Source organism: Anguilla anguilla, chromosome 17, assembly GCF_013347855.1.
Source record: "Anguilla anguilla isolate fAngAng1 chromosome 17, fAngAng1.pri, whole genome shotgun sequence".
Lineage (NCBI taxonomy): Eukaryota > Metazoa > Chordata > Actinopteri > Anguilliformes > Anguillidae > Anguilla > Anguilla anguilla.
Genome location: NC_049217.1, coordinates 22,358,413 through 22,385,043, shown reverse-complemented (window position 1 = coordinate 22,385,043; position 26,631 = coordinate 22,358,413). Strand labels below are relative to the sequence as shown.

At 54.0% G+C, this 26,631-nt stretch overlaps 2 protein-coding genes across 7 annotated transcripts in view; both read left to right on the top strand.

Moving 5' to 3' along the window:
* crebbpb (CREB binding protein b) overlaps nt 1–14,923 on the top strand; it is a 48,648-nt gene extending 33,725 nt beyond the window's left edge. For 5 of the 6 annotated variants that reach the window (XM_035398735.1, XM_035398737.1, XM_035398736.1 and 2 more), the window contains exons 16-31: nt 138–321; nt 413–531; nt 1,438–1,677; nt 2,490–2,578; nt 4,429–4,509; nt 4,950–5,006; nt 5,985–6,062; nt 6,186–6,253; nt 7,081–7,231; nt 7,796–7,942; nt 8,070–8,183; nt 8,671–8,836; nt 9,149–9,316; nt 10,036–10,197; nt 10,723–11,004; nt 11,544–14,923. In XM_035398735.1, coding sequence (XP_035254626.1) covers nt 138–321; nt 413–531; nt 1,438–1,677; nt 2,490–2,578; nt 4,429–4,509; nt 4,950–5,006; nt 5,985–6,062; nt 6,186–6,253; nt 7,081–7,231; nt 7,796–7,942; nt 8,070–8,183; nt 8,671–8,836; nt 9,149–9,316; nt 10,036–10,197; nt 10,723–11,004; nt 11,544–13,811 — 4,374 coding nt within the window. In that variant the 3' untranslated portion in view covers nt 13,812–14,923. The remainder of the gene's footprint in view (nt 1–137; nt 322–412; nt 532–1,437; nt 1,678–2,489; nt 2,579–4,428; nt 4,510–4,949; nt 5,007–5,984; nt 6,063–6,185; nt 6,254–7,080; nt 7,232–7,795; nt 7,943–8,069; nt 8,184–8,670; nt 8,837–9,148; nt 9,317–10,035; nt 10,198–10,722; nt 11,005–11,543) is intronic. The other variant, XM_035398738.1, reaches the window with a different exon arrangement.
* Nucleotides 14,924–15,393: 470 nt separating this feature from the next.
* Nucleotides 15,394–26,074, top strand: trap1 (TNF receptor-associated protein 1). The gene is made up of 18 exons (XM_035398748.1): nt 15,394–15,624; nt 16,004–16,165; nt 16,586–16,668; nt 17,196–17,336; nt 18,057–18,128; nt 18,567–18,727; nt 18,920–19,029; nt 19,694–19,767; nt 20,265–20,420; nt 21,170–21,290; nt 21,640–21,709; nt 21,939–22,086; nt 22,430–22,615; nt 23,251–23,389; nt 23,767–23,852; nt 24,235–24,380; nt 24,726–24,798; nt 25,078–26,074. The coding sequence occupies exons 1-18, from the start codon at nt 15,489–15,491 to the stop codon at nt 25,177–25,179; spliced, it is 2,166 nt and encodes a 721-aa protein (XP_035254639.1). The 5' UTR covers nt 15,394–15,488; the 3' UTR covers nt 25,180–26,074.
* Nucleotides 26,075–26,631: the final 557 nt, after the last annotated feature.

The window sequence follows — 26,631 nt, the reverse complement described above, 5'->3', positions numbered from 1 at the left end:
ACCTCTAGCTGCTCTGTTAGGGTTGGCGTGAAATCCAAAGCAGATCTAACCAGGAGTTTAAACACAAGCCTGGGATGGCGGGGCACTGCTAATTTAGATTATTCACTGACCGTACTACCTGTCTCCCCCCCCCCCAGCATGAAGACGATTCAAGGCCGCTGGCAGCGAAGAAGGAGGAGCCAGAGGGGGCGGAGCCAAAGCAGGAGCCAATGGAGGTGGAGGAGAAGAAGCCGGAAATTAAGGTGGAGCCTAAAGAGGAGGAGGAGGGCGGGACCAACGGCACGGGCGCGTCCGCCTCGCCTTCCCAGCCCCGCAGGAAGAGTAAGAGCGCGCTTTACACCCCCCCGCCCCCTTCCCCCATACCGTTCCCCCTGCGTGCCGACTCACCGGCGCCCCCTTCTGGTCCCCGCAGTCTTTAAGCCCGAGGAGCTGCGGCAGGCCCTGATGCCCACGCTGGAGGCGCTGTACCGCCAGGACCCCGAGTCTCTGCCCTTCCGCCAGCCCGTGGACCCCATGCTCCTGGGCATCCCGGTGAGTGCCCTGCGCCCGGGTTCGGGTTTGGGGTCAGGGGTCAGGGGTCAGCCAGCTGAGAGCCTGAGAGCTGCTCTCTGTGGCTTTCCATGCCAGCTGGGGACTGCTCTCCCTCTGCTCTCCCTTACTGACTGACTCACTGTATCACTGCTCTCCCTCTGCTCTCCCTTACTGACTGACTCACTGAATCACTGCTCTCCCTCTGCTCTCCCTTACTGACTGACTCACTGAATCACTGCTCTCCCTCTGCTCTCCCTTACTGACTGACTCACTGAATCACTGCTCTCCCTCTGCTCTCCCTCACTGACTGACTCACTGTATCACTGCTCTCCCTCTGCTCTCCCTTACTGACTGACTCACTGAATCACTGCTCTCCCTCTGCTCTCCCTCACTGACTGACTCACTGAATCACTGCTCTCCCTCTGCTCTCCCTTACTGACTGACTCACTGAATCACTGCTCTCCCTCTGCTCTCCCTTACTGACTGACTCGCTGAATCACTGCTCTCCCTCTGCTCTCCCTTACTGACTGACTCACTGAATCACTGCTCTCCCTCTGCTCTCCCTTACTGACTGACTCACTGAATCACTGCTCTCCCTCTGCTCTCCCTTACTGACTGACTCACTGAATCACTGCTCTCCCTCTGCTCTCCCTCACTGACTGACTCACTGTATCACTCGCCAACTCGCTGAATCACTGCTTCACTCACTCACTCACTCTCCAAATAATTCACTCACCAGCTCACTCGATCACTGCTTCACTCATTCGATCTCCAACTCATTCACTCACTGAATCACCCACCAACTCACTCAATCACCAGCTCATTCAGTAACTCACTCGCTCGTTGATTCGCTCGCCGGCTCACTCAGAGTGCTGTGGCTCAGAGTCCCTCTCCTGTGTGCTCCAGGACTACTTCGACATAGTGAGGAACCCCATGGACCTGTCCACCATCAAGCGCAAGCTGGACACGGGCCAGTACCAGGAGCCCTGGCAGTACGTGGACGACATCTGGCTCATGTTCAACAACGCCTGGCTGTACAACCGCAAGACCTCCCGCGTCTACAAGTACTGCTCCAAGCTGGCCGAGGTGTTCGAGCAGGAGATCGACCCCGTCATGCAGGGCCTGGGGTACTGCTGCGGCAGGAAGGTGAGGATCAGTTTGGCTCATTTTACTCCCCCTCCCCCCTTTTCTCCCCAGTTTTTAATGCCAAACTATTTTTTATCGTTTATCGTTTATAGTTTATCATCTCATTTTCTGCAGTGGAGAACCAAGTGTATTCTAACTTTAAAAGCACCGTCAGATAGGGATTCTGACAGATGAAAGCGAAAGTTTGAGCTGGCTTGTCTTTGATCTGCAGAAACCTCGGCTGAGCTCTTGTCTGCGTGGTCACTGGAGTCTGGAGCGCGTCAGTTGCACTTTTCCAGTAACGCTGTACTTTCCATTCCATGTCAGAGCGCTCGTGTGCTTTCTCTGGGTTTTCCCGCAGCCGTGTCTTCTGAGCGAGGGGTTTTCAGGCCTGGTCCCGGGCCAGCCTGTGCGCTGCGCTTTTCGCTGCAGCCAGATCTGTCGATCAGTAAAGAGCGCTGAGAATGTGCTCTTCCGTCGTTCTCCCCCTCGAGCTGGTTAGTGCAGGGAAGGTTTTTACGCTCGCTGTTTTTGCTTCGGTTTTGCTCAGAGTTCCCGGTTTTTTTTCCGTAAACGGGTTTCGGTCGGCAGCCGGAGGGAATTTCAGCAATTAGGACCGCGACCGTGTCTCACAGGCAACGTTGTGAGAGGGTTCAGTGTTAGCCGGGCTGTGCTAGCAGCAGTGTTGGGGAGCTGTAAACAGGGTGTTAATTGGGACTGAGAACGGTGCGAGCTGTAAACAGGGTGTTAATTGGGACTGAGAACGGTGCGAGCTGTAAACAGGGCGTCAGTGGGACTGAGAACGGTGCCTCTTTGCCTCCCCGTTTCCGCAGTACGAGTTCTCCCCTCAGACGCTCTGTTGCTACGGGAAACAGCTGTGCACCATATCCCGGGACGGCACCTACTACAGCTACCAGAACAGGTAAGAGGGCGGGGCTCTGTGGGGAGGGAATTGGGCGGGTGTGGGGGGGGGGGGCGTGTCTTAATCTGATTCACTGTCAGTCGCTCGCTGGCGGGGTTTTCTCAGGGCGGCTGGCAGGGCGGCCAAATCTCACGCGAAACCCACACGAAATCTCTCCCGCGTGGCCTGGGCTCCATGCCCCAGCACGGCTCTTCCTCTTCTGTTACTCCTCCTCTCTCTCTGTACCCCTCTCTGCTGTCCCCCGTGGGAATAAAGTCAGGGTACACATAAGGAGGGCAGACATCCCCTAAAAAAAAACAAAAAAAGAACCTGTTGACCAGTCAGTCAGTTATGGTGTACGCAGAAGTTATTTTTTACCTGTAGTTTCAGCAAAATAAGTAAAAAAGATAAATATACTTTTAAAAGCGTAGATGAGACAGGTTCTGTCCCTGAGGGTGGGGGTACACTGGTAGACGCTCTGTGGCGTACACGGCGTAGCGCTCTGTAGCGTAGCGCTCTGTGGCGTAGCGCTCTGTAGCGTAGCGCTCTGTGGCGTAGCGCTCTGTAGCGTAGCGCTCTGTGGCGTACACGGCGCCGTAGCGCTCTGTGGCGTAGCGCTCTGTGGTGTACGCTCTGTAGCGTAGCGCTCTGTGGCGTAGCGCTCTGTGGCGTACGCGGTGTAGCGCTCTGTGGCGTAGCGCTCTGTGGTGTACGCTCTGTAGCGTACACGGCGCCGTAGCGCTCTGTGGCGTAGCGCTCTGTGATGTACGCTCTGTAGCGTAGCGCTCTGTGGCGTAGCGCTCTGTGGCGTACACGGCGGTGTAGCGCTCTGTGGCGTAGCGCTCTGTGGCGTAGCGCTCTGTGGTGTACGCTCTGTAGCGTAGCGCTCTGTGGCGTAGCGCTCTGTGGCGTACACGGCGGTGTAGCGCTCTGGCGTACGCGGCGGCGTGTGCTTCCTCAGCCTGCTTTGATTCTAACGAGCAGCCCCCGGGAGCTCGGTGTAATGCAGAAGGTGGGGAATCCATCTTAACTCCTCCCCACACCCAGCTCTGTAATGAGACACTGCTCTGTTGTGCTTGTGCAGCGCGAGAACGAAATATGGCATTTTTCTACAAAATGACCGTTTTCTTATTGTGCTCCTCTGCTCCCCCTGCTGTCTGCATCGTGCTACTGCAGGGTACTTTCTGTCCTTCAGCGCTGTAGTTGCATCAGTTCAAATATTGTGAATTCTCATTGGTTTGTTTGCATATTGTAACATCTCAGATTAAGAACTGAGATGACCGGCTTTGTTGCCATGGCACGTAGATTATCTGCTTTAGGAAATAGAGATCCTTAATTACGTTCTCAACAAGTAGTGGGATTTTTGCATTAGACGTGGATTCTTGCTTGTGTAATAGTATACAGATTATCATTTTTGGCAGTAACGCACATCGAACGGTGTCAGAAGGAAGAGGCTTGGCAGCGTTTGTGTATTTGTACCGTAGCTAAGGGGGCCAGGCGGAGAGAATGATTTTAATGTGGCATGAGGGAGAGCTGAACGCAGGTCTGTGGAGTGCTGTGCCCTCACTCTGGCACGGTTACGTCTCACCCCCTCTCCTCCCGTCTTATTTAGCAGACAGTCCGTCCGTTAAAAACGTTTTATTTTACTCATTCAGGCAGGGAGAAAGCAGAGAGGGTTACAGTTGGAGGTAGGATTGCAGCAGGGTTATGAGACCCTCAACTATGTGAGGGTGAGGATGGGGGTGGAGGTGTGGTGGGCTGCAATCCCTATCTCCCATGACCAGTACCCCCCTCCCCCCGCATCCTCTCAGCCCCGTGTCTTTGATCTGACTCACTCTGAGGCCTGTCTTCTCCCCCCCCCCCCCCTCCAGGTATCACTTCTGTGAAAAATGCTTCAACGAGATCCAGGGCGACCGCGTCACCCTGGGCGACGACCCCGCCCAATCGCAGACGTAAGTGTTCGGTCTCATCCAATCGCATGCTGTGTAGTTTTCAAGCATGGATTCAGGCTCATGCTCTGTATTAGACCCTGTTGAGCCTGTGATGTTCTACAGTGTAGTTTTGGGTTTTCTGTGCTCTGACTTGCTGTGCCCTGCTGCTTTGGGTGTAGTATTTTTACAGAATGTGTAGAAGTGTATTGTAGTTCGGGCTGTTTACCCATGATATGGGGTTCTGGGTGTGACAAATCAGCTTAAAATGTACTGACATCTCTTCTGTCAATCTGCCTGCCCCATCTCTCTCTCCCTTTCTCCACCTCTCTCTGAATTTCTCCATCTCTCTCTCCCTTTCTCCACCTCTCTCTGCATTTCTCCATCTCTCTCTCCCTTTCTCCATCTCACTCTCCCTTTCTCCATCTCTCTCTGCATTTCTCCCTGCCCGCCTCCCTCCCCAGTATGATATCGAAAGACCAGTTTGAAAAGAAGAAAAACGACATGCTGGACCCAGAGCCGTAAGTATCCGCCCCCCTGATGCCCCCCCCGCTCATCTCTGCCCTGAATGGTGTGTGTCACAGCGCTGGCCCCCGCCGTGGCAGGGTGGACAGGTAGCGCTGCCAGCACCTCCATGCTTATGTGAAACAGCGCCACCTGCTGTCAGTGCACTGCTGCTTCCAGCACAGCTCCTGTGTGTGGCCCATAACGCACTGGCATACAGGTCGCAGAGCCGCAAACACAAAGCAGAATTTTATACGCGTGGCAGAGTCACACACGTGTAGCAGAGTCACATACATGTAACAGAGTCACATACGTGTAGCAGAGTCACATACATGTAACAGAGTCACATACATGTAGCAGAGTCACATACATGTAGCAGAGTCACATGTGTAGCAGAGTCACATACATGTAATAGAGTCACATACATGTAATAGTCACATACATGTAGCAGAGTCACATACGTGTAGCAGAGTCACATACGTGTAACAGAGTCACATACGTGTAGCAGAGTCACATACGTGTAACAGAGTCACATACGTGTAGCAGAGTCACATACATGTAGCAGAGTCACATACATGTAATAGTCACATACATGTAATAGAGTCACATACATGTAGCAGAGTCACATACATGTAGCAGAGTCACATACGTGTAGCAGATCACATACATGTAGCAGAGTCACATACATGTAGCAGAGTCACATACATGTAGCAGAGTCACATACGTGTAGCAGAGTCACATACGTGTAGCAGAGTCACATACATGTAACAGAGTCACATACATGTAGCAGAGTCACATACGTGTAAGAGAATCGCATAAGCGAAGTAGAATCGTTCGCCAGAGATGGTGTATGGTTAGCATTTTTTCCGGCTCAGAAACACGGCTTCAGACATGGTGCCGAGCGGTGGAGCGCCGCGCCTCAGCCCCGCCCTGCACGCTGCTGTGGGTCCGGTCCGGTCCGGTCCGGTCTGACCCCGTGTCTCCTCTCATTCCAGGTTCGTTGAATGTAAAGACTGCGGACGCAAGATGCATCAGATCTGCGTGCTGCATTACGACGTCATCTGGCCAGCAGGGTGAGCGCGGACAGACGCTGCTTTATCACCGGACTGAGTGGCTGATAAGAGTGTGTGTAAATGTACGCGTGTGTGTGTGTGTGTAAATGAAGTATAATCTGCTCTTTTATTATCCTCCATCAGCTTCATCTGCAATAACTGTCTGAAGAAGTCTGGCAAAACGCGGAAGGAAAACAAATTCGCTGCCAAAAGTAAGTGGTTTTAGGGCCTTCTGTCCTGCCTCTTCTGCGCTGTGTCACAGTTTGGGAACTGGGCTCGCTACCCAGAGGTTGCTGGTTTGATTCCCAGGTGGGGGGGCTGATGCTGTGTCCGCAAGGCGCATATTCTGAATTGCTTCTGTAAAAAATGTCCAGCTGTATAAAGGGAATACATGTTTAAAAAAAAAAAATACAAAAATGTAAGCTGTGCAAGTTGTTCTGGATAAGAGTGTCTGATAAATGCCTGAAGTGTAATGTAAAGCAGTCTTGAACTCACTGTTGTTTTTTTATTTAGCTCGTTTGTGCTACAGTTGTGCATTTGTAACAAAGTGCTTTGATAGGGCCAAAAGGAACTGAAACAGAGGTGTAAAAACCTGGTGCTAGGCCTGCTCTGATGTGCGTGTGTGTGTGTCTGTGTCTGTCTGTGTGTGTGCATGTGCGCGTGTGTGTGTGTGTGTGCGTGTGCGTGCTCGTGTGCGTGTGCGCGTGTGTGTGTGTGCGTGTGCGTGCGCGTGTGTGTGTGTGTGTGTGTGTGTGTGCGTGCTCGTGTGCGTGTGTGTGTGCGTGCGTGTGTGTGTGTGTGTGTGTGTGTGTGTGTGTGTGTGCGTGCTCGTGTGCGTGTGTGTGTGTGTGTGTGCGTGCGCGTGTGCGTGCTCGTGTGCGTGTGCGCGTGTGTGTGTGTGCGTGTGCGTGTGTGTGTGTGTGTGTGTGTGTGTGTGTGTGCGTGCTCGTGTGCGTGTGTGTGTATGTATGTGTGTGTGTGCGCGTGTGCGCGGGTGTGTGTGTGTGTGTGTGTGTGCGTGCTCGTGTGCGTGTGACAGGGCTTCCCACCACCAGGCTGGGCATGTACATAGAGGACCGGGTGAATAAGTACTTGAAGAGGCAGAACCATCTGGAGGCCGGGGAGGTCTTTGTGCGAGTGGTGGCCAGCTCCGACAAAACTGTGGAAGTCAAGCCGGGCATGAAATCCAGGTGAGGAGCTGTCTGACTGCACACCTGCACACCTGCGCAGCTGCCTGCGCTGCACCTGCTGTCATGACATCACCCGTTCTGCTCTTGTAACTTCATCTGCTCTCATTACATCACCTACAAACTTGCACCTTTCCTGAGGCCTCCTCTCTGTCCCACACTCGGGCTAATTTGAGAGCAGTAGTTGGAAGGAGACAGAAAATCCGGCTGGCCTTGAATGGAGAGGGTGCCCTAAACTGAGTTTCTGAGACCTGTGCCTGTCCCATACCCAGCTGTGATTTACAGGGACGGAGGATTCTGGATTAAAAGCCAGGCCCCTCTGACAGAGAGCAATGCCAGGGTGGGGGGTAACGGCTGGGATTGGGAATTTTAATCGAAAATTTATCGATTAAATTTTTGTCGGGACTGTATTGACCTTGTCTGTTCATGGGTGCTGAACAAGGCTTCACCTGTTTCTCTCGGTTTCTTTTTCTCTTCTCCATCTCCTCTCTTTTGCTCTCCCCCTTTCTCTTTCTCTCCCCCCTCCTCTCTCCCCCTCTCTGTCCCCCCCCCCCCCCCCCGCGGCAGGTTTGTGGACACAGGCGAGATGTCGGAGTCCTTCCCGTACAGAACCAAAGCACTTTTTGCGTTTGAGGAGATCGACGGCGTGGACGTCTGCTTCTTCGGGATGCACGTGCAGGAGTACGGCTCCGAGTGCCCCTTCCCCAACACCAGGTGAGCGAGCCGCCGCCGCCGCCCCCGCCGTCGTGTCAGAACCGCCGCCGTAGCCCCCGGCGACGCGAGCGCGTCCCCGCCCCCCCTAACGCGTGTCCCCACCCCCCCGTTCCTCCCCCCCCCCCAGGCGGGTGTACATCTCCTACCTGGACAGCATCCACTTCTTCAGGCCGCGCCTGCTGCGCACCGCCGTCTACCACGAGATCCTGATTGGCTACCTGGAGTACGTGAAGAAGCTGGGGTAGGTCCCACCGCCGCTGACATCACACCTGCCCCTGCCCAGCTGGGGTGTTCAGCCACAGCCGCCAGGCTTGGAGAGGCACACACACACGTGCACGCACACACGCGCGCACACACACATCCCACACATCTCACACATGCACACACACACACACACACACACGCGCGCACACACACATCCCACACATCTCACACATGCACACACACATGCACGCACGCACGCGCGCACACACATCCCACACAAATCCCACACAAATCTGTGTGAAGCAAATCCAGCCAGTCGGTTGGTCTTTTTGATTATGTATCACTAGGATTGTCACAAATGAAACATTTTTTTAAAAATCATGACTTTTTGTTTTTTATTTGAATGCAAATGCTTTTCTGCATTACTTTGTGCTAAAATCATGGATACAGAGCGTCGTGGTAACCTGTCGGAGCAGACCGGTCACGCGGTGTTATTTTCCTTGTGTCTGTGTGCGTCTCCCCAGGTACGTGACAGGTCACATTTGGGCCTGCCCCCCCAGCGAGGGGGACGACTACATCTTCCACTGTCACCCCATCGACCAGAAGATCCCCAAACCCAAGCGCCTGCAGGAGTGGTACAGGAAGATGCTGGACAAGGCCTTCGCTGAGAGGATTCTGCACGACTACAAGGTGGGTCCCTGTGGGCCCCCTACTGGCCTCTACGGGTCCCCTACCAGCCCCCCTAACGGGCCCCATCCTTCCCGAGCCCACACACGCATTTTTATCTCTGAGTAGCAGGGACAGTGTTCCTCTTGAAGAGTCATGGGAAATTCCCCCAAAAACACTAATCAAGTTCAGCATTTGGTTGTGCTGATAGCTAGTGAGCTGGCCAGCTCCCTGTCCATTGTGAAAGATCATTGGTGATTACACCGTTGTCATTTGTCGGAAGCTTTTAGCCAGATAGCCTTTGTGTTGTGTTAATGCTGGTCTGTGTGTCGGCAGGACATCTTCAAGCAGGCCACAGAGGACCGGCTGACCAGCGCCAACGAGCTGCCCTACTTCGAGGGAGACTTCTGGCCCAACGTGCTGGAGGAGAGCATCAAGGAGCTGGAGCAGGAGGAAGAGGAGAGGAAGAAGGAGGAGAACACGGCCACCTGCGAGACCCCCGAGGTGAGGGAGGGAGGGAGGGAGGGAGCGAGAGAGGGAGAGGACGCGGAGAGAGTGAAGACAGACCTCCTGTCTCTGATCTGTTAATTCCTCTGTCTGTAGCCTGGGGTCTGTAGACGCTGGACCCCCCTGCTTAATCACTGTGTAGGCTGTGCAGTGCTGATGCTCTCTGGCTGCTGGTTTGCACTGCTTCCCGTGTTTACCTGTTTCCTCTGTTACCCGTCAGTCACATCCTCTCAGCAGCAGTGATTCAGGGGCGAGGCAGACCTGCCTTACCACTGGCTCATGTGTGCCAGTTCATAAACGTTCTCTTCAGCGTCTTCTAAGCGCTCTGCGTTTGACTCTGTGCGTCTGCGTTTGACTGCGCCTGACTCTGTGTGTCTGCGTATGACTCTGTGTGTCTGTGTTTGACTCTGTGCGTCTGTGTTTGACTCTGTGCGTCTGTGTTTGACTGCGTCTGCGTTTGAGTCTGTGCGTCTGCGTTTGAGTCTGCACGTCTGCGTGTGACTGTGTCTGCGTGTGACTCTGTGCGTCTGCGTTTGACTGCGTCTGACTCTGTGTGTCTGCGTTTGACTCTGTGTCTGTGTTTGACTCTGTGTCTGTGTTTGACTCTGTGTGTCTGCGTTTGACTCTGTGTCTGACTCTGTGTGACTGTGTTTGACTCTCTTGTGTCTGCGTCTGACTCTGCATCTGCGTCTGACGCGGCGGTGTTCTCTCCCCAGGGGACCCCGACGGACAGCAAGAACGCCAAGAAGAAGAACAACAAGAAGACCAACAAGAACAAGAGCAGCCTGAGCCGCGCCAACAAGAAGAAGCCGGGCATGCCCAACGTGGCCAACGACCTGTCCCAGAAGCTGTACGCCACCATGGAGAAGCACAAGGAGGTGGGGCTCGTCTCCTTTTCAATGTTTTCCCTTTCTATGCCTTTCTCTCGCTTTCACACAGGCGGATACCGACTGAAGCCGGTCAGGTAAAGCGCCTCGCTGTGGTATGCCGGGTCACTTTTCCCTGACAGGATTCAAACTCGCAGCCCTCCTTTTTTGGGATCATGCAAAGCAAAACCAAACAGTTCTTCCCTGTCTATTTTTTTTGCACAGTAAGCCCACATGAGCCCATGACTGGTGCACATGGGTCCGTTAGCCTACTGTTCAGAATTAGCCTGAGTTAAAGTGGTCAGACCTGAGTTTCATGGTTTATAGTAACCCCCCCCCTCCTCGCTCCATTACATTACATTACATTTATTTGGCGGACGCTTTTATCTGAAGCGACGTACGGAAAGTGCATTTCATGGTCATGGACAACTACAAAACACAGGTTCAATAAGATACAGTACTTATTTTGTACAGCCATTTCTAGCCAAGAACACAGTTCAGTTCGCTGAGTGAACGCTGTTCTGCTCCCCACCCCAGGTGTTCTTCGTGATCCACCTGCACTCGGGCCCGGTGATCAACACGCTGCCGCCCATCATGGACCCGGACCCCCTGCTGTCGTGCGACCTGATGGACGGGCGGGACGCCTTCCTGACGCTGGCGCGGGACAAGCACTGGGAGTTCTCCTCCCTGCGCCGGTGCAAGTGGAGCTCCATGTGCATGCTGGTGGAGCTGCACAACCAGGGCCAGGACCGCTTCGTCTACACCTGCAACGAGTGCAAGCACCACGTGGAGACGCGCTGGCATTGCACCGTCTGCGAGGTGAGCGGGGGGCGGGGCCGGGGGGGTGAGACGCGCGGGGGGGGGGGGGGGGCCGGGGGGGGTGAGACGCACGGGGGGCGGGGCCGGGGGGGTGAGACACATGAGGAGTTGGGTTTCGAGATCGACCGGTCCAAATTCTTACCGCTTGGGAATTTTTATCTCTTCGGTTCGTAAGTATGGAAGGTGGGCAGGTATTCGGTTTGAGTGGCTGCTGGTAGAGCTGCAGCGCTGTCGTTGGGTAGGCACAGCGCTCTCTGAGTTTCAGTCGGCCGTCCGGGTCCTAAACTGAACGACGGGGACCCAAATGAACAGAGCGCCCCGATGCGCTCGTTCTGCCCGCGCCTGAAAGCCTGACGGGCAGCGTGAACACTGTGGTGTGGTGGTGTGACATGAAGGTGTCCCGGCTGCTAATTACATTAGCGCTCCTGCACGCCGCTGACGTGCAGCTAGACAGCTGGAGACGGGGCGATGATGAAAGCCTCCGATGGCCTTTTAACCGCTGTGCGTATTTCTGCCCCCCCCCCCCACCCCCCCTCCAGGACTTTGACCTCTGCATTAACTGCTACAACACTAAGGGCCACGAGCACCAGATGGTGAAGTGGGGGCTGGGCATCGACGACGACAGCAACAGCCAGGGGGCCGAGGCGTCCAAGAGCCCGCAGGAGAGCCGGCGCCTCAGCATCCAGCGCTGCATCCAGTCGCTGGTGCACGCCTGCCAGTGCCGCAACGCCAACTGCTCGCTGGCCTCCTGCCAGAAGATGAAGCGCGTGGTGCAGCACACCAAGGGCTGCAAGCGCAAGACCAACGGCGGCTGCCCCGTCTGCAAGCAGCTGATCGCGCTCTGCTGCTACCACGCCAAGCACTGCCAGGAGAACAAGTGCCCCGTGCCCTTCTGCCCCAACATTAAGCACAAGCTGCGGCAGCAGCAGCTGCAGCACCGGCTGCAGCAGGCGCAGATGATGCGCCGCCGCATGGCCACCATGCAGGGCCGGGGCGTGGCCCAGAGCCTGCCGTCCCCGCCCACCCCGGCCGCGCCGGGCACGCCCACCTCCCACCAGCAGCAGGGGCAGCAGCCGGGCGGGGCGCAGACCCCCCAGCCCCAGCCGCTGCCGCAGGCCCCGCCCACCAACAACGCCGCCGCTGCCGCCGCAGTCATGTCCCCCTCTTTCCCCAACGGCCCGCGCCCCGGCCAGCCCCCCGCGCCCCCGTCCCAGGGCAAGCCGGGCCCCCAGTCCTCGCCCCTGCACCAGCAGCAGTCGCCCCTGCCCCCGCCCGGGCAGCAGCAGGGGCAGCCGCAGCCCCCCCTGGCTGCGCTGAAGGTGGCGCTGCACATCGAGCGAGTGGCGCAGGCTCAGCAGCAGCACCAGGACTACCGGCTCAACGGGCACGCCATGGGCCACCCGCGCATGCAGGCCCCCATGCAGATGGTGGGCGCCCGGGGGCCCACGGTCATGCAGGGCATGCCGCCCGGACAGTGGGCCCCGGGCCCCCAGGGGCCCATGCAGGCCCCCCAGCAGCCTCCGCAGCAGCAGCCTCCGCAGCAGCAGGTCCCCCCCCAGCAGGCCGCGATGGGGGGGCAGCAGCCGCCGGGGCCGCAGGCCCAGCACATGCAGCGGCCCATGATGGCGCAGCCCCCCCGGATGCAGGGCGCCGTCCCGCCCCAGGGGCCCGGGCAGCAGACCCCGCCCAGGGGCCCCGCGCCCGGGGGCATGGCCTCCACGGCGCTGCAGGACCTGCTGCGCACGCTCAAGTCGCCCAGCTCGCCGCAGCAGCAGCAGCAGGTGCTCAACATCCTGAAGGCCAACCCGCAGCTCATGGCCGCCTTCATCAAGCAGCGGACAGCCAGGTACCAGGCCAGCCAGGGCCAGGCGCAGGGCCAGCCGCCACAGCAGGGCCCGCAGGGCATGCAGCCGGGCCTGCAGGGCATGGCCCCCATGCAGCCGGGCGTGGCGCAGCGCCCCGGCATGCCCCCGCAGCAGCAGCAGCCGCAGCAGGCCCCGCCGCAGGGCATGGGCGGCATGGGCCCGCAGGGGCAGCTCAGGCAGCACAACCCGCAGTTCCAGGAGATGTACCGTCGCCAGCTCCTGCACCTGCAGCAGCAGCAGCAGCAGCAACAACAGCAGCAGCAGCAGCAGGGCGCCATGCAGCAAGCGCATGGCCAGTTCCCCCAGCCGCAGGGCCCGGCGGCCAGCTACTCGCAGCTGCGCATGCAGCAGCAGATGGCCATGCAGCAGCAGCAGCAGCAGCAGCAGCAGGGTGGCGGTGGTGGCGGCGGGCCCATGGGTCAGCTGCCCCCCATGACGCAGATGGGCCTGGAGGGGACTCAGAACCTGCTGCACCAGCGCATGCTCCAGCAGCAGCAGCAGCAGGCGGCAGCGATGAAGCCGCAGATGGGCTCCCCGGCGCAGGCCGGGCCCATGAGCCCCCAGGCGCACATGGGGGGGCACCTGCCCGGCCAGCCGCTGGCCAACTCGCTCGGCAACCAGGTGCGCTCCCCCGCCCCCGTGCAGTCGCCCTGCCCCCCCTCGCAACAGCCGCCACATTCCAGCCCCTCCCCCCGAATACAGCCCCAGCCCTCCCCCCACTCGGGCTCGCCCCGCCCCCACCCGCTGCCCCACCCGCACCCCCACGCCGGCCTGCCCGCGCCCATGCCCAACTCCATGGAGCAGGGGCACATGGGCACCCCCGAACAGAGTGCCATGCTGCCACAGCTGGGCACGCCGGGCCGCGCCAGCCTCGCCACTGACTTGGGCATGGTGGAGGACACCACCGGGGACACACTGGAGAAGTTTGTGGAAAGATTGTAGCATTCGGAGGCCAAACACAACCCCACCCCTCTACCCCCCCCCCCCCCCCCCCCCCCACCCCCAGCCTCGTCTCCTCTACCCGGGGACTCGTTTGTACTGACATGTAAAAAGTTTAAAGGAATTTAAAAAGAAAAGAAGATGGAAAAAAATAAGTCAACAGTGCGAGGGAATATGAAGGTTTCCTACCGAGAGACTGCTATTGTTGCTTCCTACAAGGGGAGGGATAAAAAAAAAAATGCTGTCTACACAAAATAATTAAATCACAAAGAATATATTTTTTGGTTCTGACCAGATAGGAAAGATTTCTTTTTTTTTGTCCTGGTATGGTTTCTTGGGCCTTTTTTTTTTTTTTTAAATGAAACTTTACAAAATGAAATATTTCATTATATTATTCTTACTTTTTATTTTGTACCTTTGCAAACTTAAGGCATTTTTTTGTGTTGAGAGGATGTAAAATAATTTCTGGGAAAATTAGGCCAGGTCGCTTCTCTCTCCCCCCTGGGTCCTGCCGGATGCATCCTGATGTACGGATTTTTCTCCAGAGGACACACTTTCAGGGGAGCTCTCTTTCCTTTCCTCATTGTGAGTCTGTGCGGGAGATTTAAGTATTCATTTGTATAGATAGGAATTAGACGATTGCACACATTTAAAATCACACTTCCGCGCACACAAACACGCAAGCAAACCACTCATGCACTCTGGCGGACAGTTCCCACATACACACACACACACACACACACACACATACATTGCATTGAACCAATGTGTACACCTTACTGGCTTGGAAGAAGAATTTTGTCTTGCAGGTGTAGAAATTGTTGCTTTTTGTTTCTCCTTTGATCGCTGAAATTTGTCATAAAGAAGACTTAATCCCTGAACTTGGCCTGCAGTGGGATCACCGTTTTGACTGCTGATTTGAATGGATAGAGAAAAAAATCCTCGTTCTACTTACAGAAAACTTGAATCGAGGATCAACCATTCTCGAAATCATGCAGGTTGTTTAAAATGCTATAAATATAAGGAAAAAGAACGAAATCACTGTAAAAACTGGTTAAAATAATTCATTTCTTACTTATATACCATATTGTTAAATAAACTGTGTGCAACAGACATTTTGTGGTTGTTTCTTTTGTGGGGAACGAGGGATAAAATGATGGGTTTCCGGAGTGGAAGTGAAACATTAAAATTTCTGTGGCCATCAGTTTGTGTAGAACTAAGAGAATATTTAATCAGCTTTTGTATGTACTCAATTCTGAGATGTTTTATAACTGAGAAAATACTCCTTAAATACGAAATTTGCCAAGTCACTACTTAAACGTCCCCGTTATAACCTCTAGATTTAACCAGGGTTAGGAGCACCGTCGCGTGCGTTCGTTGACCTTGAGGACACTGAGGGACCTTTATCGTGTTAAGGGCAAAACGAAATACGGAAAGACGGATTCCTCGAGGCGCAAGGGTTTAGAGAACATTTGAACTTAAGAAGTTATTTTAACTACGCGAAACACACGCAAATTTCGTACTATTATTAAGACTTATTTTTCTGCGGTTCTTTACAGGCATCTCGCCGGTCACCTTGATTACGTCATTACCTAGCGCCTTGGAAGGGTCGCAGTCGCACGATTGTACAGTCGCACGCTGTTACTGAGTAGGTCAGGCTACTTGAGAAGCAGAGTCAACATGTCTCGCTACGTAAACCTTCTGAAATGTGTTTTAGGTGCTTCCCAAAGGGCCAATTCGAGGTTTTTGTCGTCTGCATCTGGCCGGGTTTTGCGGAGCTGGAGTAACGCAGCGCCGCTCGGTTGTCGAGCTACCGGTATGTTAAATATCCGACGAACGGGCATCGTAAGATCGCAGCATACTGAGTTACGAAATTACAAATGACAGAATCGTTGACACAGTCGGACCATATGAGTATATTTGATTTATTTGTGTGGAGACGATCTATCAGGGACACAACAATACGTTGATGCGTTTTATCTTACTGGTAAATGGCAGCGTTTAAAATTATGCCGATGCTGTTCGGATATTGACAAGTGTCGGACTAAGGGAACTTGCCTGACTTGCTATCTTGCTCGTTATAGCAACCTCATAATTAACATGATTAGCACAGCGTGATATTTTCTTACGTTAAAGGTTGTCTGTCCCAACTTTAATTTGTATGCACTTGCCCCGAACTGTTGATCCCCGCGCAGGGTCACGGCTGTGCGGGATTAGACCCCGAACGTGGAGCCCTCACCACCCCAGCCTGGTTGCGACCCAAATCTTTCCCCAACGGGCCTATAGCACGCAGCAGGCGGAGAACGCGGAGGAGGAACCGCTCCACACCATTATCAGTGACACGGAGAACGTGCAAGGTGAGAGATACGAAGCGGAAGCACCGACCTCTCCCGAATTCAGTTGTCTGGATTTCTCCAGTGAAGAAATGGGAATCATAATATTAAGAACAGCTTTTGAAGAGATCCGTTGCTTCCCATGTCTTTTACCTAAAGCTAAAGACCAAAATGAAGAGCGACTATTACTGTCGCTCAATCCAGGCATACAATGTATAGTGTAAAATGTAATTACTCAATATAGTGGGAAACCATAAACTGAAATGCTCTCTATATAAAATGCTATTGAAAATACTCTCAATTCCCAGAACCTGTGGTATCACTGTCCAAACCATACCAAACGGATGAACAGATTAGTGGAGGGGGGTAGGAAGGTGGAACGGATTTGAGTATGTTTGATCTGTCATTAATAATGCTTTAAAAATGGCAACGTATGTTTTTCAGGAACCTTCTCCAAACATGAGTTCCAGGCTGAAACAAAGAAACTTCTGGACATTGTGGCGAGGTCATTGTATTCAGAGAAAGAGGTAAGTGGGACAGGGGACCCCACACAGTAACACACATCAAGCTCTTTTTACCTGCCGCCCCCTGAACGTTCGTTTTCCCTGGCTGATTTCACTTCCTCAACGTGCCAATGTCTGGCCACAAACAGCTTTCTGCAAAAAAAAAATGTTTCCGTACAAGTTTGAAGGCACAAATTTATTGCATTTGAGGTTGCTCTCTTATGAAACAAAATGTTGTCTTATTACAGATTTGAACAATTTGAACTTGAAGTTGTGATTACAATTTCTACCTCGGTTAATAGCAAAATATAAAAAAAACCCACAGGCCCACTGACCATTTGATTCTAGTCAAACATAATAAACTTGCCAGGGTGAGGTCACTCCACTGGTCACATGATCATTGAACCAGGATGATAGCCTGGCCTCACTGCTTGGCTTCAGAAATCTTCTGAGCTGCTGGGGTGGACAGTCAGTCCTGCTGGCGCTTTTCTAGGCCCGGCTCTGTGTTTGACTCCGCCTCCCTCTCCTCCATCTTGTGCCTCGTCCTGCAGGTGTTCATCCGCGAGCTGATCTCCAACGGCAGCGATGCCCTGGAGAAACTGCGCCACAGGCTGATGTCAGGAGGGGGCGACACCGCGCCCATGGAGATACACCTGCAGACCGATGCTGCCAAGGGCACCTTCACCATCCAGGTAGGGCACCGTACTCCAAGTGTTCTCACCTGTAGGGCACCTTCACCATCCAGGTAGGGCATCCACCATCATTAAGGTATTCCCCCTATTAAAGTAGCATTTTAAAATGTAAGATGATGCGGGTTTAACAATTGTGAATCTGATGCATTGTCCACTGGTCTGAGGGAAGAAATGGTGCGAGGGATTGAGCGTGGGTATTTTGGCGTATTGTACAGTACGTTGTCCTTATGCTCTACAATGAGGTGGTAAGGTAATACCTGATCTGTTTCACATGTACCCACCCTTATAACTAGGTGCTGTGAGCTTGATTTGTGTGATTACCTTTATGGCCTTGTTTCAAGCCAGTTTGGTCATTTAGTTTTAGTTATTTAACCCTGGCACAATATAAATTTACGATGGCTGGCACGCGCAGCATTCAGAAATATGGCTCCAGCACCTTATTCGGAACAGCTACTTAACAGGATTTGATTCAGTTGTCTGTCTATCCCAGTTTCATCAAGAACTGTGCAGTTCATAAATCAGCTGCAAAAACAAGTAAAAATGTAACTGTTCTGTGCCATCTGGTGGTTTAAAATGGAACTGCACCAGTGTTGAACGAAGTGTGCTCTGATGAGATGATGCAGGCCGTCTCAGGACAGGGCGATGGGGTTTTCAATTGGCAATTGGTGGCATTTTCCTTATTTTCTGTTGGCCTCTAAACTCCCCTGTTTCTTTCCTCAGGACACAGGGGTGGGGATGACTCAGGAGGAGCTGGTGTCGAACCTGGGGACCATCGCTCGCTCTGGCTCAAAGGTACGCTCTGTCTTCCTCACCTTGTCTGATTTCAGAAGCCACAAAGTGTATCAGCCTCGCTCCCTTTGCCCCAGTTACCTGTAGGCCTCTCCCCTGGCTCTTCACAAACCCTTCCCCCATCTACCTCTTCCCCCACTTTTCTTTTTCTGCCGTAGATACATCCTCCTCTCTCTTTCCACGTTCTTGCCCTGCAATCACGCAGTTCACAATTGAGACTCTATTTTTTACCTCCTCTTACCATTCTGCCTCTCTGACCATCTCATTCCTTCTGTCTCCTTCTGTCACTTCCTGTTCTTTCTTTTAATGTTATTCCACCCACCCCTCTCTTTATAAATCTTCCCATCTTTCGTGCTGTTGTCTGTTCCCTCTCTGTCACACACTCCCTCTTCATCCTTTCCGGTGCTCTCTCTCTCTCTCTCTCTCTCCGGGGCGGTTCAGGCTTTCCTGGACGCCCTGCAGAACCAGGCGGAGGCCAGCGGCTCCATCATTGGCCAGTTCGGCGTGGGCTTCTACTCGGCCTTCATGGTGGCCGACCGCGTGGACGTGTACTCGCAGTCCGCCGAGCCGGGCAGCCCGGGGTTCAAGTGGTCCTCTGACGGGTGAGAGAGGAGGAGGAGGAGAGGGAGGGAGGTGTCGAGGAGGGGTGGGAGTGGCAGGGGCGACGGAGGCAGGAAGTCGGACGATCGACTGTTTGAAATGGCGTCTGTGTGGCGTGTTAGCCGTTACGTCATGGGAGCGGCTCAGGGCTGGCCCTGGTTGTCGTAGCGACGCAGATGTCCCATGCGCTGCAGGTCCGGCGCGTTCGAGGTCGCCGAGGCCAGCGGGGTGCGGCAGGGCACCAAGATCGTGCTCCACCTGAAGGACGACTGCAAGGAGTTCTCCTCCGAGGATCGAGTCAAAGGTGAGCGAGCGCGTGGGGAATCAGCCAGAGGCTGGGCTGCAGGAGTACTGGGGCGGGAATGATCAGGCGCTGGAGCACTGGGGCGGGAATGATCAGGCGCTGGAGCACTGGGGCGGGAATGATCAGGCGCTGGGCTGCAGGAGGCTGGGGCGGGAATGATCAGGCGCTGGGCTGCAGGAGTACTGGGGTGGGAATGATCAGGCGCTGGGCTGCAGGAGGCTGGAGTACTGGGGTGGGAATGATCAGGCGCTGGGCTGCAGGAGGCTGGAGTACTGGGGTGGGAATGATCAGGCGCTGGAGTACTGGGGTGGGAATGATCAGGCGCTGGGCTGCAGGGGGCTGCAGGAGGCTGGAGTACTGGGGTGGGAATGATCAGGCGCTGGAGTACTGGGGTGGGAATGATCAGGCGCTGGGCTGCAGGAGGCTGGAGTACTGGGGAGGGAATGATCAGGCGCTGGGCTGCAGGAGGCTGGAGTACTGGGGTGGGAATGATCAGGCGCTGGAGTACTGGGGTGGGAATGATCAGGCGCTGGGCTGCAGGAGGCTGCAGTACTGGGGCAGGAATGATCAGGCGCTGGGCTGCAGGAGGCTGCAGTACTGGGGCAGGAATGATCAGCCACGTGAGCGTTGATCAGCCATAAACTGCGGCTCTCTTCCCTTGCAGATGTGGTCACCAAATACAGCAACTTTGTCAGCTTCCCCATCTTCCTCAACGGCCGGCGACTCAACACACTGCAGGTGAGAGTGTGTGTGTGTGTGTGTGTGTGTGTGTGTGCGCGTGTGCGTGTGTGTGTGTGTGTGCACACCTGGCCTGTTCACGCGTGCGTTTCTTGGCTGTGCATTGTGTGTTTCTCGGCTGTGCAGGCGTGTGTTTCTCGGCTGTGCAGGGCAGGCGTGTGAGTGCGTTTCTGGGCTGTGCAGTGTGTGTTTCTGAGCTGTGCAGTGTGTGTTTCTTGGCTGTGCAGGCGTGTGAGTGCGTTTCTGGGCTGTGCAGTGTGTTTCTCAGCTCTGCAGTGTGTGTTTCTCGGCTGTGCAGGGCAGGCGTGTGAGTGCGTTTCTGGGCTGTGCAGTGTGTGTTTCTGGGCTGTGCAGTGTGTGTTTCTCGGCTGTGCAGGGCAGGCGTGTGAGTGCGTTTCTGGGCTGTGCAGTGTGTGTTTCTCGGCTGTGCAGTGTGTGTTTCTCGGCTGTGCAGGGCAGGCGTGTGAGTTAACCATGCGTTTCTCTGCGTCTCTCAGGCTCTGTGGATGATGGAGCCCAAGGAGATCAGCGAGTGGCAGCACGAGGAGTTCTACCGCTACGTGGCGCAGGCCTACGACAAGCCCCGCTACACCCTGCACTACCGGGCCGACGCCCCCCTCAACATCCGCAGCATCTTCTACGTGCCGGAAACGGTGAGGGCGGGGACAGGCGGTTCAGCCCAAATTCAGACCTTCTGCTCTGACGAGTGTTCCTCAGTTAGGGGACTGTTTTATCTAGACAGGGCTGTGCGTCTTTTTCTGTTTTTTTATTTATTTCAGTACATTTATAAAAGGATGAAGTTATCGATAAAAGGTTAAAATTGCATTTATTCTTAGTGGGTAAAATAAGAGGTATGCCATGTGTAATGGTTTTTGTGTATTCGTAGATTTTTGGTGAGATAAATGCAGCTTGTAGGATGTTGAATGCTTTCTGTGGTTTGTGGTTGTGGAAGCTGAGGTGTCTCTGCTGTATAGGCCTTCCTGTTGTTGCTTCATGGATGGTGCCTGTGTCTGCTTCTCTTTTTCTCTGTGTGTGTGTGTGTGTGTGTGTGTGTGTGTGTGTGTGTGTGCACGTGCGTGTATGTGTGTGTGTATATGTGTGTGTGTGCGTGCGTATGTGTATGCGTGTGTGTGTGTGCCTGCGCGTGCGTGCGTGTATGTGTGTGTGTGTGTGCGCGTGTGCTTGCGTGTATGTGTATATATGTGTGTGTGTGTGTATATGTGTGTGTGTGCGTGCGTGCGTGTATGTGTGTATGTGTATATATGTGTGTGTATATGTGTGTGTGTATGTGTATATGTGTGTGTGTGTGTATATATGTGTGTGTGTGTGTGTGTGTGTGTGTGAGTGAGTGTGTGTGTGTATGCGTATGTGTGTGTGTGTGTGTGTGTGTGTGTGTGTGCAGAAGCCCTCCATGTTTGATGTGAGCAGGGAGATGGGCTCCAGTGTGGCTCTGTACAGTCGGAAGGTGCTGATCCAGACCAAGGCCACCGACATCCTGCCCAAATGGCTGCGTTTCCTCAGGGGTCAGTGAACCATCTCTGCCTGTTGCCTCCACCGTTTGCTCAGTCTCTGCCCATCAGTCGTTCTATCTCTGCACTCCAGTTACTGTCTGCCCCCCAGTCGCTCTGTCTCTCTCTTAACCCCCCCCCCCCCCCCCAACCCTAACCCCCCCCCCATTCCTGTTTCCGATCTGGCAAACCACAGTCCACCCTCTGCTGAATGTGGCCGATGGGGAAAATGGGTCAAGTCACCTGGTCTGCTCGTCTCGTCTGCACTCATCTGTATTTTGGACTTATAGAGCACTTTCTGATGTTTTAGATGTATAGTGTAGTAAAACTGAACTTAAAACATAAAGAATGCATTTGTGTGCAGGCGTTGTGGACAGTGAAGACATCCCCTTGAACCTAAGCAGAGAGCTGCTTCAGGAGAGCGCCCTCATCAGGTGAGATGGTACAACTGCCCTAGATCAGAATTCTTATTTTTGGCCTAAGTATCCCAGTCTCCTAAATGAAAGAGTAGCGTCATATTATTTTTGAAATAAATCAGCTTTGTGGTGGTGTTTTTAGGGTCACTGTGTGGGTTAGTGAGTTGGTAAGTTTCAGTGGCAGCTGACTGAGTGGACCCGTGGTCAGGGTTTAAAGCTCAGATCCCCCCCCTTACCCCCCCATCAGGAAGCTACGGGACGTCCTGCAGCAGCGCGTGATCCGCTTCCTCCTGGACCAGAGCCGGAAGGAGCCGGAGAAGTACGCCCGCTTCTTCGAGGACTACGGCCTGTTCATGAGAGAGGGCATCGTTACCACCTCCGAGCAGGACGTCAAGGTAACCAGGGAGGGCGTGGCCACTGTCATAATGACAGACCTACTGAGGCACTGGAGCAGGGGCGGAGTCACAAGAACACAGTGTTACTCTGCTATGGGAACGACCCCTGACCTCCAGTGCTGTGTGTTCTGTGCAGTATGGGGCTGCAGCTGTTGGCTCAGTCACCCTTCTGTATAATGTCCTGAAGCAAGCTGAAATATGTCTTTCTAAATGTTTATCTCCCTCTGATCCTTACACAACACCTCTTCACTCCCTTTCCCCCTCTCTCTCTGCCACCCCCCGTTCTCTCCCCCTCTCTCTCTCCCCCCCCCCCCCCCCTCACCTCCCCCCCCCCCCCCCCCAGGAGGACATAGCGAAGCTCCTGCGGTTCGAGTCCTCCTCCCTGCCTGCGGGGCAGCAGACCAGCCTGCAGGAGTACGGCACGCGCATGAAGGCGGGCACCCGCAACGTCTACTACCTGTGCGCCCCCAACCGCCACCTGGCCGAGCACTCGCCCTACTTCGAGGCCATGAAGAAGAAGGACATGGAGGTGAGGCCCCGGACCCCGGACCCCCGACCCTAACCCCCCCCACTCCTGAGATCCCTTACACGGGATCCCCCACTCCCGGGAGAGACTTGCTCCAAAGGGGTCCGGCTCACCCCAGCTTCCTGACATTAGTTAACTTGCATGTTTAATTAATGACGGTATAAGGCAGGTAGGAGAGGGCCATGTACGGATAGCCGCCTTTCCTCCGCCTGCTCTTCCGCTGTGTGAACGATACGGCTGATCTCTCTCTCTCTCTCTCTCTCTCTCTCTCTCTCTCTCTCTCTCTCTCTCTCTGACTGACGTGGCTGATCTCTCTCTCTCTCTCTCTGTGACTGACGCGGCTGATCTCTCTCTCTCTCTCTCTGTGACTGACGCGGCTGATCTCTCTCTCTCTGTGATTAACGCGGCTGATCTCTCTCTCTCTCTCTCTCTCTCTGTGATTAACGCGGCTGATCTCTCTCTCTCTGTGTGATTAACGCGGCTGATCTCTCTCTCTCTCTCTCTTTGTGATTAACGCGGCTGATCTCTCTCTCTCTCTCTCTGTGATTGACGCGGCTGATCTCTCTCTCTCTCTGTGATTGACACGGCTGATCTCTCTCTCTCTCTGTGACTGACGCGGCTGATCTCTCTCTCTCCAGGTGCTCTTCTGTTACGAGCAGTTTGACGAGCTCACGCTGCTGCATCTGAGGGAGTTCGACAAGAAGAAGCTCATCTCCGTGGAGACGGACATCGTGGTCGACCACTACAAGGAGGAGAAGTTCGAGGAGATCAAACCAGGTTAGAGTGAGAGGCGCACGTGTGCACACATACATGCTGTCACCCGCACACACACAGGCCCTGAAATGCGTGTGGCAGACCCTGATGGGTACTGAGGGATTTGTCTGAAACCTGGGCCCTGTATCACAGATCAGGAGTACTGCATCAGCTGGATAACAGCCCTGAGTAAAACCCGGAGCCCTCCCAAATGTGGAACATGGACTGAAGTGAAAAGAGCTGTTTTGGGTTTTGCTCAGTGCAGTTATCCGGCTAACTCAGCAATCCTGTTGTGTGAAAAGCCTCCCTGGTGCAGGAGCCTGAATGTTTCGAGATGAGGTGAATGAGATGCCTTGCTCTGGTGCTCCTGACCTTTGACCCCTGCTCTCTCCCTGCTCTAGCCTCCGAGCGCCTGACGGGGCAGCAGGCCGAGGACCTGATGGCCTGGATGAGGAACTGCCTGGGCCCCAAAGTCACCAACATTAAGGTACAGCGCCGGGGTGGTTCAGCGTCCCTGCCCCCCTCAGATATAACAGCTGACTGCGCTGCCCGGCACAGTGCTGGAACACAGGCCTCACCCGTTTAACCTTTACAAGAGGAGGCTTTTTGGAACGTTTTTTCAAAATTCCAAGTCAGTGTTCTAGAACTCTGTTGCTTTCAGTTACCAGTAGTGATTGTGACATCAGCATTAGAACTTTCAGTTAAGAACATTCTAATCATGTGTTTGTGATCTCACGCCTTGAAGGGTTGAACCATGAAAGTGACTGATAACTGGGGGTGTGGTTTTTGGTGCTCAGGCAGGGTATTTTTGCACCCCCGCGTGTTTCAGGAGTCGTAACGTTGACCCGCGCTGGGCCCAATTCCCGCAGGTGACCCCCCGTTTGGACACGCACCCCGCCATGATCACGGTGCTGGAGATGGGCGCGGCACGCCACTTCCTGCGCACCCAGCAGCTCGCCAAGACGTCCGAGGAGAGAGCGCAGATACTGCAGCCCACACTGGAGATCAACACCGGGTAGGAGAGGGAGGGAGGGAGAGAGAGAGGGAGGGAGGGAGGGAGGGAGGGAGGGAGTTGCTTCTATATTGTATAAAGATGGGGGGTGTGGCCTACCTACCATAACTTGGTGGGTGGTGTGCTTAGTAAGTTCCATGTGGATTGTAACATTGTTTGGATTCTGCTATTTTAACGTGTTATTTTTGGACTGAACAGAATTGATGTTTCTAATGATCTGCAGCCCTGTTACTGATGTAAGCCTTTATGGGCAGACGATACTTAAACGTGTCTGAAGGTGGTTTATCCATTTCTCTGGGTGCCATTTTGACTTGCGCTCTCAACGCCCGTCCCGTCTCCTGTCTGCAGCCATGACCTCATCAAGAAGATGAACGAGCTGAAGGATTCGAACCCGGAACTCTCTCAGCTGCTGCTGGAGCAGGTAACGCACCGACTCCCCCGTGCCTACTTACCACAGGATCTGAACAGTTCCCTTTAAAATGAGCTACTCTCAGCTTTTAAAGTGTGTTTTTGGGGGCTGCTGGGTGGTTCATCCGGTTAAGGCTCTGTTCCAGTGTGTGGATGGGCCCCACAGTCTGGTATTGAAATCCAGACCGTGTCAGTGCTGCCTGGCTAGCTGTCCTGCACGGTGGCGTACGGTTGGCTGTAGCGCCTGGTGTGGAATTCAAGCCTTTTCTCCCCCCCCACTCTTGTACCCCAGATCTACGACAACGCCATGATCGCGGCCGGCCTGAACGACGACCCCCGACCCATGATCTCCCGCCTGAACGACCTGCTCACCAGAGCCCTGGATAAGCACTGAGAGGTAACCCCGCCCCCAGCCTGGCCCCGCCCACATCGTCACTGTCCACAGCCCGTTACCCTGACTACGGCGTCCACCCAGCTGTGGTCTCGGAGGGGGGGGAACAGGCCAAATCACATGTGGAAACTGAAAAGACAGGAATGGAACCTTGTGTCCTGATCTCAGCGTTGCCGCCAGTGCCGTCTTGAATCTGGACGACCACTTCCTGGATTTCAGAGCCAACGGATTTCCTGCAGATCATCACAGCGCCACATTTCATTTCACCAATGAGATTATGTCCCATCTAACAACACTGGTACTGCTTGGCCACCAGTGACAATGCATCCAGCCCTAAATGCCCATGTGTGTGTAATCCCAGCCCTTGTCCGTCGCTGCCCTTAAAGTGCTTATGTAACGTAGGAAGACTGCTCTGGCTCTCCCGTTTCAACTGAGTACAAACCCGTTAATGGACTGAATTCATGTCCCCTCTTATTTTAAATTAATGAATCAATATGTACATAAATAGAAAATTAAAAACTCGGTACCAGAGCGAATGAGTATAACTTGCCGACCAACCCCCCTGCCTTCAGGGCATCGTCTGATTGGCCAGTCCCGTTGGGCTGTGCCCGCTTCAGCCAATCCGCTCCTTACAAATATCAGTGAACAGAATTCGGGGCAGCGTCACACCTTTAAAATCCTTCAGACACGACCAGAGGAAGCGGAAGACCTGACGCAAGATTACCTGCACCAGGCAACGCTCACCTGAGGGGCTCTGAGGAGACTGGGTGGACTGAACATATACAGGTTGCCATGGAAGACTCAAAGCCTGCTTGGGTTTTTGGCTGCTGGCTGAACTTACATGTTTGTTTTTTTTCTTGTATTGTGAATAAAAAAGTAAACATTTTGTGAAACCTCGTTTTGTGAGCTGAAGTTATTTTAAAGAAATGTGGTGCTGGAGGACTGGCAAAAGGTTCTGAGATAAGAAGTTGGCAAAAAACAGAGTGTTTTGTCAGTTTTCATGAGCACTGCATAGGCTTTTGTACTGTAGGTTTGATGCCTAGGGCTCAAGAGTGACACCATGTGGACAACAGCGGTATCCCTTGTTGGTTAAGCTGAACCGAACACAGTTGCTTCTGGCCATTCGACATTCACCACAGCACACGCAGTATTTTCAAAATGCAAGTTTCTCATTTTTAATTAGTTTTATTATTTTTTTAGCAATACAGTTTCTTCTGTTCACAGTGTGGGATTGTTAAAAAGAAACTAGAAAAAGAAATGGAAAAGATTGGAATCACTGACTGGTTCCTCCACCGTCTAATTGAATATCAGCTGATGGCGGTTAGTGATGGTGGGGTGTTGTGCTAAAGTTGTAGTGATGAGGTCAGAGTTCAGAGGAGAGCGGGCGTGGCAGAGCGGGCATCTTGGCACTGCCCGCCCCTCCTTTGCTCCTCCTCTTCCTCTTTCGTCCCAGCA

Excerpts from the sequence above, each read along its gene's own strand:
- trap1 (XM_035398748.1), top strand. The coding sequence starts at position 15,489 with ATGTCTCGCTACGTAAACCTTCTGAAATGTGTTTTAGGTGCTTCCCAA. Across the intron at positions 17,337-18,056 it reads AGGGCACCTTCACCATCCAG|GACACAGGGGTGGGGATGAC; the intron begins GTAGGGCACCGT and ends TTCTTTCCTCAG. Across the intron at positions 21,291-21,639 it reads ATGGCTGCGTTTCCTCAGGG|GCGTTGTGGACAGTGAAGAC; the intron begins GTCAGTGAACCA and ends ATTTGTGTGCAG.